The sequence below is a fragment of the Sceloporus occidentalis genome, unplaced genomic scaffold (genome assembly GCF_023333645.1).
Source record: "Sceloporus occidentalis isolate IW3139 unplaced genomic scaffold, rSceOcc1.0.p SCAF_48, whole genome shotgun sequence".
Taxonomy (NCBI): domain Eukaryota; kingdom Metazoa; phylum Chordata; class Lepidosauria; order Squamata; family Phrynosomatidae; genus Sceloporus; species Sceloporus occidentalis.
The window spans coordinates 537,935-554,747 of NW_028317028.1; the positions used below are offsets into that span (position 1 = coordinate 537,935).

At 39.2% G+C, this 16,813-nt stretch overlaps 1 protein-coding gene across 1 annotated transcript in view; it reads left to right on the forward strand.

The window, feature by feature from the left end:
• LOC149289050 (nitric oxide synthase 1-like) overlaps positions 1-6,557 on the forward strand; it is a 31,621-nt gene extending 25,064 nt beyond the window's left edge. The window contains exons 23-27 of the mRNA XM_089491112.1: positions 410-497; positions 2,497-2,618; positions 2,873-3,021; positions 4,403-4,597; positions 6,435-6,557. Coding sequence (XP_089347238.1) covers positions 410-497; positions 2,497-2,618; positions 2,873-3,021; positions 4,403-4,597; positions 6,435-6,557 — 677 coding nt within the window. The remainder of the gene's footprint in view (positions 1-409; positions 498-2,496; positions 2,619-2,872; positions 3,022-4,402; positions 4,598-6,434) is intronic.
• The last annotated feature ends 10,256 nt before the right edge of the window (positions 6,558-16,813 follow it).

The window sequence follows — 16,813 nt, forward strand, 5'->3', positions numbered from 1 at the left end:
GGAGGATCCATAACCTCAGAATTCATCGGCAAGGAGCAGTCAAAGCAGAGGTTAAGACAATGATGAAGTTTTTTTTAACCTGCTTGGACGCAGCAGGTTGGGATATGGTTAATAAGTAATCAGACCACGTCACATAAAAGCAGAAAGGAAGTAGTAATTACTGAGCTCTAAAAAAGATTATGTTGGGAATGTTCATATTTCAGCAAACAATACTTCCCATGAAAACATATGTAGTTTTTTGGTTGGGCCTCTTTTAGTACCTCTTAGAAACATGTTGGTATCCGTGCTTGTGTTCTCAGCTGCAACCAGTCTAAGCGATAATGGAGCTGCAAATCCTTAAATTCTAGCGGTGTAATGCCAACCTGCCAAATTGTATCTGAACATTTTTTATTGTTTTATAACCTTTCAGATGGGGATGGACCAATCCACCATGGTGTATGTTCTTCATGGCTGAACAGGATACAACCAGATGAAGTAGTGCCATGTTTTGTTAGAGGGTACGTTTACGTTATGTGTTAATCTTTATCATTATAGTTATCTGTAGCCATTAGTAATGGCAGCATTTGTCTACATGCATTTGGATACATGCTGTGTTGTAGCACCTACACAATTTATTTTTTTCATTGACTGTTATTTGGTGCTTGCGGTTGAGTAATGGATACCCATGAGGGTTTATCAATTATTTAAATCAACCTCTTAATTCTTCTTCATAAGGCCCCTCCGACATCTGCTTAAATGCTAGTGGCATATTAAGACTAAACGCAAATACTTGCAGAGAAAGCCACACTCCCAATGTATCTAGTTGGAATTAAATCCACAATGATTATATATTATCATATTCCCACTAGCCATTTGATTAGTGATTCCTTTCATACTAACTGGGAAAATATACTGTTGAGTGTTCCTTTAGACTGATGGAACTAATCTTTATTACAAAACAAGAGGAACTAGGCATGACTGCCTCACAATTACAGATAGAAACGCAAGAGACTATTACATTCAAAACAGATAATCTGTATTTAGACTTGAACAGAAATTAAATATTAATCTGGACACATTTTAAGAATCAGGTTAAGGACTGAAAATTTATTAAATTCCCAAGAGATAAAAATGACTTAAGCACTAATCAAGTTTTTCGTAGAGACAAAAGGTTGAATAGATTTGACCATAATAAATGTTACTAATTATGACTAATCACCTAAACAGTCAGGTGACAGGTATGACTCTGAGACCAATGCTTCCACAAATGATTCCAAAAGAAAATGTTCCTCCACACGCACTAAAAGTCCATTATTTTAGACCAACATCAAACAATACGCAAACCTACACTCAGGAACAGGGACGTCTAGGGGTACAAACAGCGGATCGAAAAATCTTTTACCGAGAAGGAGGAAAAAAATGATACCCAAATCATAAATTTCATGAAGTTATTAAGAGAGCGTTATACCATACTTTATGGAATCATATTCTGGGGCTGTCTCCAGGGCAGGCCTTAGGGGTGTGCGACCTGTGCGGCCGCACAGGGCGCCATGGCAACAGGGGCACTGTCCGGGACTTAAATTATAACATCGTTTGGTTTTTTTGTAACTTTATTTAACATCCTCCATGTTAAATAAAGTTTTTTTTAACTTTAACATGGAGGATGTTAAATAAAGTTAAACAAAAAAGACAAAACGGTGTTTTCATTTAAGTCCCGGTTCAGGGACTTAGAGTGTCTATTTAAATACCCGCAATCCAGAAATACGGGTTTCCCTGACAAATCCAGCAGGTAGCTGGTGAAACATGCGTCAGGTTATTTTTTCCTACTTTCGAGTAAAGAAGCTTTACGCTATGGTCAGGTAGAATTTATAGTGCAGCTATCTACTTTATGTAGGCTGACTAATCCCCATTTCCACATTTATTGCTCTCATCCCTGTCTACTGTTTAACCCTATTTATGCAACAACACTATCCCTAATTTGTACTAAGCGTGTGGTTTGATATTTTTCTACTCTGGCTTTTTGGGTTCTGGTCCTCCCATTTTAATGGCTAAATAAAACTTATATTTTATCTAATTGGATTTGACGTATTAAGACTAGCCCTAAAACCATATAAAGGAACCAAATAAGGACCCTCGTGAGTTGCAATTGGTATGTGCGGCCCTGTATTGCTTGCTTTAGATCATTACATACGCACTCCCACTTTGACATTGAGCTGCTGCTAAATCATTTAATGGGTAGGTCAATTCCAAGGGAAAGTCAATCTCCAGTGCAAAAAATTTGAAATTCACCCTACCGACCAAATTTCACCCGCATTCCATTGTGCAAGCGTAAGGATGCAATGTTTCTCCATAAAAGAGTTATCAGTGTACTACGCCAAATAGCTGTTTTACATTGTATTGATGTTGTCATCTTTCATTTGAACAGTTTGGATAGGTGTAAAGCAGACGGCTGCATCTAGATTTTAGTTTTACTACAGTTAAGATTCATGTCTCTTAATCTCTGTTTTTCATTTTCAGGGCACCAAATTTCCAGATGCCACAAGATCCACATGTTCCCTGCATCTTGATTGGCCCTGGAACTGGCATTGCTCCTTTCAGAAGCTTTTGGCAACAGCGTCTTTATGATATGCAGCACAAAGGTTAGTTTATTAATCCAACGCTAACATAAAAATTGGGGAAAAAATCAGTAAGGTCATGCAGCACGTCTCATAAACACGTATGCTTGTTGCTGTAAATGCATAGACAGTTACTCTTTACTTGTTGGCTTAAACTACAAGTAACATATATGTACATACTCTTTAATTGCTCAACCCCCATCTGGAATAAAGGCATGAAATATTGTACTGTCGTGAATTGGCTATAGCATTATTCGTATTCTCACTTTACCTTGTAGGGCTAAAGCCTTGTCCCATGATCCTGGTCTTTGGCTGCAGAGAATCCAAAATTGACCACATCTACAAAGAGGAAACCATGCTTGCCAAGAACAAAGGCGTGTTTAAAGAACTGTTTACAGCATATTCCCGGGAACCCAATAAACCAAAGGTGGTTAAGGCTCAATATTAACCAGCATTTTAATAAAAATATAACATGATGATAAACATAAACCCAAATACGACGCTTAACAAGTAACAGTAATGAAATCAAGTTGGTTATAAACACAATGTTTAACAGAATAGAATAATACAAAATACGAACTGTGGTTCTGCACTGTAAATATATATAATATACACATCCATAATTGCTTTTGAAAGGTGTTTGAATGATCTTGTTATATTAGTCTATAATGTTTATTTCTGAGATGGACATTACAGTACCCTGTGAAGCCTTACCATTAGAACACTGCATAAATACACAGTAATCCGATATATGACTTATTTTTAGCTGGCACTCAGTTTATTTTCAAGGTCATTTATTTCTCTGCATCAGGGAACTCCCAACTTGTAGAGATCCAGACTTGATTTGCAAAATAACAGAACCAAAGGCGCCTCTTGCCCAGGAAGAGAAGTCTTACCAATTTATTATCCTATATCAGCAGCTTACTTGATGTACAATGTAAATATTGCATCACAATCTTATTTTCTTAAAATGAAATCCAGCATTTTTTGTGAAACACAATACAGGGCTGTGTGGTCTGTCCCCCAGCCATTTAATTTATGAAAAACAAGCCATACATAACAATACGTCCTAGAAAAAGTTTGTGACTTAACGTTTTTCACTTAGAAGATACAGTAACAGAGTCCACTTCCAAAGTTTTCTTTGAACACTAACAAGAGACGTGCATTTAAGACTAAATTGATGAAAGTAAGCCCTCTCTTTGTCCGCTGGACTCAGATTGCTTGTCTCTGGTTGTCATCCTCATGTTTAATTGTGAATACAGTTGTGTCCTTATTTCTTTGTACCAGGTCATGGGGCATCCCAATATAACTCACTCATGGTGATGAGAGACAGCTTTTACAGATCAGTAGATGTTCACAGTGTATATGTGTAAAACATTGTATATACGCTGTGCATTTAGTCTTGTCTACAGCTTGACTTCCTCAGGATTGAATCAAACAGCTCTGAATTAAACTGATCAGATACAAGGTCTCAAAATCCACGCTTATAAAAGTCCAATTCCTTTTATAGTACAATGATAAATGCAGAAAACATCACATGTTCCACCATCAAAATCTAGAGTTATGCAGTCCAGTCCAAAGCACGTTAACGGAAAGGGACATCATAAGATGTGCAAATAATTAATTACTCTAGACTGGTGGCTGAATACAGAATTGAAGTAAAATACACACCAGAGCTTAAGGTAGTAGCACAAAATCTTTATTACAGAGCAGCCCTGTCTCCCTTTCCCTACGTGTATAGCTGGTAAAATACAGTGCCTTGTAATGTCATAAGTGAGACATGTTTTTCTTCTTTTACTTTACTACAGAAATATGTGCAGGATGTGCTTCGTGAACAGCTGTCTGAAGTCACTTACAAAGCCCTGAAAGAGCAAGGAGGACATATATACGTATGTGGTGACGTCACCATGGCAGGCGATGTACTGAAGAGCCTCCAGCAGATTGTCAAACAGTGTGGAAACCTTACACCCGAAGGGGCAGGAGCATTCATCAGCAAGCTGAGGGTGAGTGCTTAGTTTGCACATGCACCAGTAATTCAATATTAACTCATCCAATTAACAAATTATACTCATGGACATAGTTGCACTTTATTAAATATTTAAGGGTAATTGAGCTTTCATGTGTACTGAGCTCCCACGTGCCTTATAGTAAGAGATATTTCTCATCAGATCTCATTAGTATGGAAAGTATAAATTGCAGTACTTGAGCATTGTTACTTTTTTGGTACACATTGGCACTTTGGTATAATACTGTGATAATGATCTCAGGGCCAAGAATTAGCGTAATTGTATAATATGTAAAATGAGAACTGAAGTAAAACTGGCAAAGTAAGGCCTGATGTAGAACTGAAGTAAAAGTCCTGTCCTCATCATATGTCCTAACCAGAGCGGTTAAATCTCCTGCATTCAGCTAAAATAAGTTTCGTAGATGAGTCTTTTGACCTAAATGCTGCGTAGCCAATAGGTCCACACGCACTCGACAAAAGGACTGAAACGTCAGTGATGCTTGCATGCTAATAATTGTTTGCTGATTACTAAAAAGCCCTGTGAGTGCGTGTCGATTTAGACATATATATATAATATCATTCACAGGAGTTAGATTTAAGGGAGGGGGGAAAAGGGAACTACAAACAAAGCCAGGTGCGTCATGCAGAACAAGGCGTTGTTCCCACACCATATTCCCCACCTAATTCCCCATGAAAAATGGTTTAAGTCCTGCGACATCAGCGGGATCGCCCACGGACGGCAGAGGGACCTCTGATCCGCATCCTGCAAGGCGGGCTCTGGGTAGTCACAGCCAGCAAGTTCTCCAGTATGGTTAAGCAGGGAGCCATCCACTCTTACCGACTCTTAGTGACTACAAAAAGAGCTACTTACTGGCAGATCCTGTCTCATGACAGAAAGTAGAAGCCTGAATCTGCCATCACTGATGCCTATTATCACTGCTCTTTTAATTATTTAGGTGGCCTCTTGTTAATTAATGGAGTGTACCTTAGTGTTTGGGGGGGGGTGAATACCTCTTTCATAGTTATTTCTTAAAGCCTTGCCCAAAAAAAATAAAAAATAAAAAATATATATATATATACACGACATGAAAATAAAAAGTGACTTATTTCTAACATAGTAAGTCATGGTAAATCTTGATTCTTAAACATCTTTCTAAACATGGAGCAGTAATGTGTTTCTCATTCTGACTGTAGGCGTGCTAAAATATGTACTTTGTTCTTACTGTGTAGTCATGCTATCAACTATGTCTTATGGCAAAGTCTCATCTCATGGTGATTTCTGGATTAGTTCTATGCACTGTGAAGGCTGTTGTAATATGTTCTATTTATGAATTCATGAAGACACCTCTGTCCCAGTTTGCAGATTTTAAGCAGTTGTTGAAACGTTACATTTTTTCCTAGAATAGAAGTAGATGTTACCATGTTATTTTGATTGTTTTGTGATATGAATTATGCTCCCACTACATTTCATTATCACAATTATTAAAGCAGCACCCTTGATCGTACCTGGGAACACTCCAGTGTTGACTTGAAGACTCTGGGTGAAGCTCTGCTTCTCCGGGTTGCGAGAGTAGCTTTGCATAAAGGGGGCTTCGGGTAGCCGGAGCCAGAAGGTTCCTAGGTATGCCCATGACATACTTAAAGGAATAAGCTGGCAAATTACTGTGCCATTACATTTTATTAATAGAGCGCCAGCAGATTCTGTGTCATCTTATATCATCCTCTCTGCAATGTATCACATGCTTGTAAGAACGTGTAGCAGACGTTTTCTCAGGAGAAATGCTAAATAAATGTTTACAGCAAAGTTGCTTTTTTCCCCATTTACACACATTTAGGATGATAACAGATATCATGAAGATATTTTTGGAGTCACACTTCGGACATATGAAGTTACAAACCGTCTCAGATCTGAATCAATCGCATTTATTGAAGAAAGCAAAAAGGACTCTGATGAGTAAGTTCTTGCATTGCTATTAACGTATAGTTTAAGATGATTTACATAAAAGCTAAATGAATCAAGCTCAAGGAAGTGCAGTCTCAGCGTAGATCTGTCTTGCCTTTCGAAACATCTATTATTTGTATTCCCTCACACTTACTTTATTTAAACGCTTGAAATTGTCAGGACATATCATACCTGGGAACTTCCCAATGTAGCGACCTAGAGATCGGCCTCTTTTAAGGAGTGCCTTTGTGAAGAGGGTGTGGCTAGACATGCATGGGGCGGGGCTAGCCAAAGACAGTAGGGAATGGCACAGAGGTAGGCGTGTCCAGATGGCACTCCCCTGTCCACAAAAGTGACCAAGTCAGGATTGATGGATATAGTAAAATATTTAGGAAAATAATACAAAAACAATCATAAGACTTGATATGGACAATTGCATAGAAGATAGAATGCAATTGAAAATATGTTAATGGAGCAGGTCAGAAAATAATGCTCAAAAAGATGGAGCTTTAAGGTTTATATTTTGGCAATTTCAGACAATAGCATTTTAATATCATAATGTAGTTGGTATTGTTTGTTCAGTTAAGTAAGTTAGTAATTTCGTTATACTACTGAATCCACAGACAATATACAGTGGTTCTCAAAAAGATTTGAGATCGGAACACTGTGGTGATTACGCCACATGTAACATAGTGTACAATATAATTGCGCATATACAGATGCCGCAAATGGTGTTGATGTCCGATATGGAAGCAGCATCACCTAACATCTACCATTAAGCAGACATTACTAGGTACCCTCCTGACTACATAACATTGAGAAAAAAGGATTGGAGTTTCCCCTTAAAATCAGTATTTTCAACAGCAGACTTTGTTACGCTTAAAGCCTAGTTCACTATCGGCCCTTCAAGGTAACATAGTAACATAGTTCATAAGGTTGAAAAAAGACCAAAGTCCATCAAGTTCAACCTATATACATATTGTGTCCCTACTGTGTTGATCCAGAGGAAGGTACGAATTGAGCTTTTCTGCTTCAAATACAATAGCTACAATTCTTTGACAGGTAACATTCTTGGAACCAAGCTCTTGGAGTGTCCTTCTTTCCATCTTCAGTACTGCAACTGGCTCATTTCTACCTTCATCAATCTTTATTCTCTTTTGCTTCACCTCATCTTCTAGATGTTTCTCTTGCTATGTTGTTCTCCGTTCAGTCAGGGTACCAAATGTCCATTTGCTTATTTCTCTCTTTCTCTCAAACTTGAAACTAAAACGCATATAACTTTCTCTTAACCTATCCATCAGTATGCATTGTTTCATAACATATATACATGGAATGTATTACAATCAACAAATCAAGCCAAAATGACATATTTAGAGATAGTACTTCTGAAATGTGTCAGATGGAGACTTACAGCTGTTACGGGGTCTTTAGAGAGTAAAATATAAGACACTTAGAGAGAAATGTTTTTGCATGTTTGACATTATAGTTCCTATTCAAGATATTAACATGCATATACAGCCTTTTCTGTAAAATCCGCCATTGGTAATTCCTTGTTGCTGGGAACAGATCCATGGTATCTCACCTTTCTGTGCCCAGATAATGAAAGATACTGCATAAATATATCAGGGAAGACACTGATAGTCAGAACATTTTTATAAAATCCTGTGCTTGATTATATTCACAAAATCATTTGCTTCTGCTTATCCTCTTAGTGCTGGTAGAGACATGAAGAGCCGAGAAGTCAGGTTACAGAAGTAGCATTTGTTAAAAAGGAAGGTAAGGATAAAAAGTAGTACAATACATAGATTTGCATTCCAATTTCCTAGGAACAGAATAAATGTGATGCATGTGCCGCCTAACTATGTATGAAAAAAATCTCTGTGGCCATGTAATTCTCCAATCCTGAAAGGAGCTTCACTTCTGATTTGGAATAAGAGCGAATGCCTGCTGGCTTTGTCCATGTTTAATTAGCCAAGACCTTTAGCACTCCAGTCTCATCGAGTTCATAGCTGGGATACTTTTGTTTTTGTCCCAAAACAAGCCATTTGTCATTCTGGTTCATTCTGAAGCATCTGTTATGGCCATTTTGGCTGGTCCATATCTGTGCAATAAACAGGTTGTGTTTGTGCTTCATAGATCATGTTCTCGTATTCATCTTTTCTCTCACCATTCTTAATTATCCATTTTTGATGAAGAACTCGTAATCTAGAAGGCTAACTAGCAGGCCTTTTTCAACGCATCTTTCTATTCTATATGAGTAAAGATCTTTTTTTTTCATCAGTCAATAGGCCGCACTATAATTACCTGCGTTTAATGTATTGCTGCCTTTATTTACAATTCCCCCATCCCAGGCAGCACAGTATCTGTAACACAACAAAGAGAAATAGGATCATTTACTGTAACTTGAACAAGCACTTATGACTTTTATTTCTATAATAAGACTAGAGATTACTTTGCATGCCTCCCCAGTCAGTCTGCATTTTCTTCTGTTAAAATAAAATATTGTTGCTTATGTTTCTTTCCTGCTCTGTAAGGGTATTGGCAAGAAAAGTGGGTACAATTATTTCATTTTAAATAGGTTATCTCCCAAGGAATGGCTGAGTTCTTAGAAGAAGTCCGCTAATGCGACCAGCATTGGCCTCACGTAGTCACGTTTCATCTCCCTAGTGTCTGGCCTTCTTCTTAATAATAGCAAATGCTCTAATATTAAAATTACAAGTTAAATATATAGTCAAGGTTCTGAAGATGCTGATGTTCCTACAATCCATAATGCTATACCAGTTGTAGGGCCCACATATCTCTTCCGTCTGTTAGCAAAGCTGGTGTTCTACATATGCTACATGAGTTCCCTGGCACACAGTCATATATACCTCCAACTTTTAGCCATGTTTAGTGATCAACTGAGAGTCACTTAGTTGGCTTGTCAGTATGCTAAACAGGCTTGGGTATCAGGGTGAGCAAGGGAGATGAGTTTAGAAGCAGTAGGGGGTTAGGATTCATTCTTTTTTCCCAATTTTGTAAAATAACAACAAGCAATCACATGAAAATGTTTGATAACACTACATATTTTTTGGCACAGATGTCTGATGTTTAAATACCTGTTAAGATGTTTATTTTCTTCCTCCTGCAGGGTTTTCTGCTCATAACTGGAAAGTGTCATCATTCAAAAGATGTCAAACTGGTCTTGCAAGCACACAATTCATGCACATGTCATATGTCACGGAGCTGGCTAGTCCGACCGACTGCCTCCGCTGTCTTGTGCTCCCTTAGCCTGGGACAACACACTTTCCCCGGTTCCCCAGTCACTAGCCGAGACTCAGTGTAGGGTAAAACCAAACGAAGACTGATTTATTTTAGACACACAGAGCTGGATATATCCAGCAAAACACACATTAACATAAAACAAGATATTGGGACACAAACCACCCCCTTAATCTGCCTCTCAGAGACAACAGGGGCAGTAACGGGATTAACAATACAATAGGGGGGAGACTGATTTATACAACATTAAACTGAAACAATGGCAGTCACTCCCTGGTGGCAGATCCTGGCTGTCTGCCGGAGATAATCCCCTCAGCCAGTGATGAGATGATACTGCTGGGGGTAGCCACAGAAGTCTTTACAAACCCAGGGCCCATAGTCAATAGGGAGGAGGCTGGCAGTCAGGCTTCTCCAGTGGCCCCAGTGATGGAGGCTTCCGTCACATCATACAACTGCATGTAGAGCTTGTGAAGACATAAACTGTGTGTACTGCATGTATGACAACAAACGCCTCCATGCCCACATGACAGTGTCGAGATTTCCATATATGCTAATTCACTAATTCTTTCTCACATAAGATGGGTTTTGTAATTTCAGCAGCAAAGAGTTTTTTTTTTAATGGGACACCTCTATGCCTGCTGCCCTGTGGTGTCTTTGTCCTGTGCTAATATGCATCTATATATACATATAAATATATATATATATACAAAAGACATATATACATAATATATTGCATCTTATTATGGGATTTCAGGTGTTTCGGGTATAAACTCACTACTGTGTCTTTGCTTGAGGTTCAGCAGCTGCATCTTGAAACAAGGAATGAAAAGCAAAAAAAGAGCCAAAAATAAAAAAAATATAAACATAAGAATAAAAAATCTCTGGTGCATGATGTTACTAATATTCCTCAGGCTTTATTTGACAGTCTTCAAATTTAATGGATCTCATGTTCTGAGGGATTTGAGGTCATGCTACCATCAAACGCAAGAAGGCAAAATCTTTCTGGTCTTCAATCTGCATTGTTGTTCCATATACCGAGCTGTTACTGCATTCAAAGAAGATACACTAGGCTTTTTGTCATCCTTAGAAGCAATGACATAAAATAACTGAAATGTCCAAAGAACCTGTTAAGAGCTACCAGGGAGCTATGCAGGGAGACATCTTTGACCCTCAAATGATAAAAATGCTAACAATTTCATGCTGTACTTTCAACTTGCTGAATTTCAAGTTATCTTGCACTTTTGCAGGGATTGTGACTTTGGTTAAGATAACGAGATGGTTTAAAAATGTAGTTTATGTAACTTATTAATTTATTTAATTTTGTCATTTTTAAGTCTTTGTATTTGTCTCAAATTGAAACCATTCCTATGTTGGTTTGAATTTCTTTACATGCAAAGCTGCTTATACATCTTATATATCTGTGATCGAGTTAATGTAGGGCTTAAAATTAAAAGGTATACCACCATTGAGTCATTTACGGTATATTTGAACATATGTACTCTTAGTGAAAAGCTATTGTTTGGTGCTGAAGTGTTATATTGGCACAGAACCTTATCTTGCCCTGGAAGTGTATTTGTGGATTCTAAGTTATAAAATAACTAATATATTAAAAATAAAAATACAGAAATGGTTACAAATATGATATATGTTAAATAGTGATAACTGGAAAGCAGAGGGAAAAAGAGAGGATAAATCATTACAACATAGATGTTTATGTATGCATAGGGTATAAAAGTATATGAAATCATATGGCTCCAGCATTTTAAGCAATTATGTTTGTGATGCTGTGAGTACAATATATTTTAATGTATTGTACAGTTTTCATTTGTGATTATTTTCCATTCAGCAACAACATGCAGTCAGCATCATATAGCTGGAACGATGGAATAGTCTACATTGTATGATCATGTACTGTATATTCTGATTAAGTGGTGTAAATGGAAGAGTAAATAAAGGGTCTGAGAGTTGTTAGCAATGAGGAATAATGTTTACATGGTGCCACAATTAAGTTTCAAATCCAAACAAAATCTTTGCGCTCATTTGATTCTTGATCTATCGTCCTGTATAGGGTTTTCTCAATTTTTTTGACTGTTGGTGTTGCCTGGGGCCTTATTACTGTCACTTTGTAAAGGCCTGATATGTCAACTACACTGCATGGAAATATTAAAACAGATCTGGAGAAATGTCAGTGTTCTAACTAACTGATAAAGTTGACCTCCAGAATGTTCTGCCAATATTGTCTCTCAGACTTTTCCATCTACCCTCTAGAATATATCTTTCAATTCCATTAGGTTAGTTGATTACCCCCCCACCCCAGTTTAACTATAGTGTAAGCATGCACCTCCCTGTGTATAGTCTCGAGCAACCTGTGATATAAATCAACATTGCATATGTCTGTTTACAAAGATTACATAAATAAAACATAAAAGAAATTTCATTAACTCAGCCCTGGTTGTCTATTTTTTTTCTAAACATGCAAATCATGAACCATTTTTGTTTATTCTACTTGATCAATTTAAGTTGTATTTCATATCCTCGACAATATTTTTACTAGACTTGGGCACCAGGGGGCTCTTCGTGTTCGTCTTTGTGCTCGTCTTCGGGGGGGAAAAAAACTTCGTATTCCGCGAATATTCGCCCTTTCCTGTCTTCTTTTCGGGCAATATTCGTGTACATTCTTCGTGCTTGTTTCATCTTTGTTTTCTCCCGGCTGCGTAGCAGGGGTTAATACGGGGTTAAGAACACATCGGAGCAGCAGCAGCTAGACTCTATTGGTCGCCGGAAGGGGTGGTCTGGCATCAACAAATGAATTGCAGAACTGCAGAATGCACTTCATTCGTTGATGGCAGGCGAGCCCCCTGCCGAAACGACCAATAGAGTTGCACGCACGTACCTTCATGGTGCTATCCGAGGTGTACACAATACACATTGCCTGAAACTGAGGGCCAAGTTCCTCCGAGCAGTTGTCTTGTCTGAGACCTAGACAAATGGTCCAAGGAACTTGGCCTCCTTTTTATCATACACAGTCACACATCCATAGATGTTTAATAAAAGAATAGGGATTATTTTACATTTTTAAATCGATTTTAGACCACTTTTAAATACATGCCTAACATTTGCTACCTATTTACAATGGCATACTTTGCAACAACCCGACTTTTACTGGACAGGACTGGAAAAAAGCAGGACTGTCCACGAAAATGTTGGGAGTGTTGGCAGGTATGTGAATGGAAAAATGTTGGACAAGAACTAAAAAATAGCTTAGGGTTAATGTACGGCTATGTTTAAGATTATTAGGAGTGCACTGTTTTGGTTAAAGATGTATTATGTCTAAATAATAATTTAATTTTAATTGGTGTTAAAAAAAAAAAATAGGGGTTTATTTAATTTTTTTTTTTTTTTTTAGATCTTTCAATCTTAGATCATAAAAATAACATTACCAGTGTAACTATAGAACACTCATATAAAAGACGGTAAGTTAATATAAGTATAATTAAAAAAGTACTTAGAATAATTGTTAATAATTGCCAAGGTTGTATGAGGATTCTGTTATACTAAACCAGTTAAGGAGATCATCTTTTGCCATGGAGACCATATTGCATAATATTTTTTAATATTGTTATGAATTCGATAGAAATGCTTCTCCATATTATATTGGTGATTTATCTGGGAAAGAACCTGGGACCATAATGGAGGTTGTTCCATTTTCCAATTCCATGCAATACAGATTTTAATTGCGGCCAGAATATTAATGGCCTAATACCGTTTCGTTTTATTTTCCCAGGGTAAATCAATATGAAAAAGAAAAGTTTGTGGATACAGTATAAGATCAATCTCAAATAAGCTCTTAAATATATTAATAATTTCAGATCTCAAGGTAAGAAGTTTATCACAGTCCCACCAAATATTTGGTCTCTATATTGCTCTTTTTGTACATAGTTCTTGTTAAATTCTGTTGTAAAGAGATTTTTAATGTATAAATTGTTAAAACGAACTATTACGTCCCTTGGTGTATCCGACTTCAAGTCCTTTGGCTTAGGAATCCTATGGAAATTTTCAAACATAAGATGACTTGAACAATCTTGTTTGATAAAAGCTAACAGAAGGCTGTTTAGATATTCTCCCAAATTAATAATATCTTCGGGGATCCCTCTTATCCTTAAATTTTTACGCCTAGATCTGTCCTCCAGATATATAAGTTTCATTTCTATAGCTTGAAATCATCATTGCTCTCCTTTCTAGCAATTTCCAGTTCAAGCTGTAGTGCCTGAATTGAGTTTGATTGGGAAATAAGTTTATCTGAAAGGAGACAATATCTTGTTTCAGAGAAGCTGTATTAGATAAGTATAAATCACTTATATTATTAATTTTAATAGGATAATTTAGATCGGATTGTATAGGCTCAAGACAGGTGTCCAGAGAAGAGTCCACTGAAATATCCAGAGGATATTTAGCTGTAGATATAGTAGTGGTCGTTTTAGGGTGAAGTGTGAGTTATAGCGTTAATGCTAGTGAGTGTAGAAGTGAAGGCCAGCGCAAATAACAGAAGGAAAGGTCCTTCTGATTTGTGAATTGTACGTGTGTGTGTTATGTGTGTTATGTGTTATGTCACTGTGTTATGTGTGTTATGTTTGGTAAGTTGTGTATCAGACGGAAAAAAATGAAATGGAAATGGAAAAGGAAATGGCGAATGAGTGGGCAATTGACGACCCGCTCACCTGTTTCACCCCAGGGCAAAGCATCCAAACAACTGTCGGTCCTTGACGTTTGGCAGCGGACTTCCAGAGCTCAGACACTAGGCCCTAGCGTAAGCTGGCTACTCCAGCAGAGGTAGCAGGCGTTGCCACACCGCAAACAGAGGCAGCCAGGGGGGAGAAACTATCCTTACCATTAGGGACATTTGAGGCATGACTCTAGCCAGGAGGCGAACTGGCAGAGAAGAGATGCAGGCACCACCACCAACAGCAGCAGCATTGGGAAAGGAGAATGAGTGGGCAATTGACGACCCGCTCACCTGTGTCACCCGAGAGCAAAGCATCTAAAGACTGTCAGTCCTAGACGTTTGGGAGCGGACTTACAGAACTCAGACACAAGGCCCTAGCGTAAATTGGCTACACTGGCGAAGGTAGCAGGCGTTGCCACACCGCAAACAAGTGCAACCAGGGGGAGAAACTACCTTGAACATTTTGGACATTTGAGGCATGATTTCAGCCAGGAAACGAACTGGCAAAAGATGCTGGCACCACCACCAGCAGCAGCATTGGGAAAGGCGAATAAGTGGGCAATTGACGACCCGCTCACCTGTGTCACCCGAGAGCAAAGCATCTAAAGACTGTCAGTCCTAGACGTTTGGGAGCGGACTTACAGAACTCAGACACAAGGCCCTAGCGTAAATTAGCTACACCGGCGGAGGTAGCAGGCGTTGCCACACCGCAAACAAGTGCAACCAGGGGGAGAAACTACCTTGAACATTTTTGACATTTGAGGCATGATTTCAGCCAGGAAGCGAACTGGCAAAAGATGCTGGCACCACCACCACCACCACCAGCAGCAGCAGCATTGGGAAAGGCGAATGAGTGGGCAATTGGCAACCCACTCACCTGTTTCACCACAGGGCAAAGCATCCAAAGACTGTCAGTCCTAGACGTTTGGGAGCGGACTTACAGAACTCAGACACTAGGCCCTAGCATAAATTGGCTACACCGGCGGAGGTAGCAGACGTTGCCACACCGCAAACACGTGCAACCAGGGGGAGAAACTACCTTGAACATTATAGAAAGAAAATTAACTTTCCAAGCTAAGAGCTGGGTAACCCAACTTGGGCAGATTGAATTTAAGAAAGGCAATCTGCTCCATCAGATGAGGTGTCATGCGTGAGCGCTGTGGAGTCAGTATGTTTCCAGTCATAGAAAACACGCGCTCACTTTGAACAGTGGTTGGCGGACATGATAGTAGCTGCTGCGCAACCCATGAGAGTGCAGGCCACCCAGGCCACACATCCCAGTAGCTAAGAGGATCAACATTAGGCGCAGAAGACACTTCACAGAGGTAAAGTTTGACCATTTCAGCAGCACTACTCTCCTTTCTGCTGCTAGCTCTGTCAGATGGTCCAACTATACTCCCAAGTGCCTCTTCCCAAAACGCAGCTGCTCCACTCAGATGTGTTGTGCTGCTTGTGGCACTGCTGCTGATGCTGCTGCTAGGAGTAGCAGACAACATCATCTCTTCCTCCTCCAGCACCTCTCCCTCCTCGGACAGTATTCCCATTTTACGGTGCCAGTCACGCACCTTTTGAACCAATTGCTCCCGGTAGCTACTGAGAACATTACATTTCATTGCAAGCTTTCCCTTAATTCTTGGATCACAAAGGCACGCTAGGATCATTTCTGGACTTTCTTCCATACGTTTGCGAAGGTGTACTTTTAGCAGATCCTTCAGCTTCCTGACTATGGCTGCTACGTCAGGATGTAGAGTGCCACCTTGAACAGCCTCACGGTTTTCAAGGAACACATTCATCTTGCTGCCTAGATGGGACAACACTGGGATTACCTGGGCCAGACTGGCAGTGTTTGAGCTTAAATTTTCAGTGGCATCCCTGAATGGTTTAAGGACTGCCACTAGCTGGGCGATCACTGTCCAATCCTCCCTATTCAATGGAGATGTAATCCCAATATTATACTCTGAGGCAAGATTATGGATTGACCTCTGCTGCTCCAAAATCCTCTCCAGCATCTCTAAAGCGGAGTTCCACCGCGTACTGACATCCTGTCGTAGGCAGTGTACGGGAAGACCTGCCCTCTCTTGCTCTTCCCTCAAAAGTTGGCTAGCCTTAACACTATGGTGAAAGTGCCCAGCGATCTTTCTGCAGCGGGACAGAACTACTGCTGCTACATTAGTTCCTTCTGACATTGCTGCCTTCACTACAAGATGGATGATATGAGCTGCACAGTGCACACCAACAATATGACCATCTCGCAGCGCTTTCACCATATTGGCACCTCCGTCAGTTAC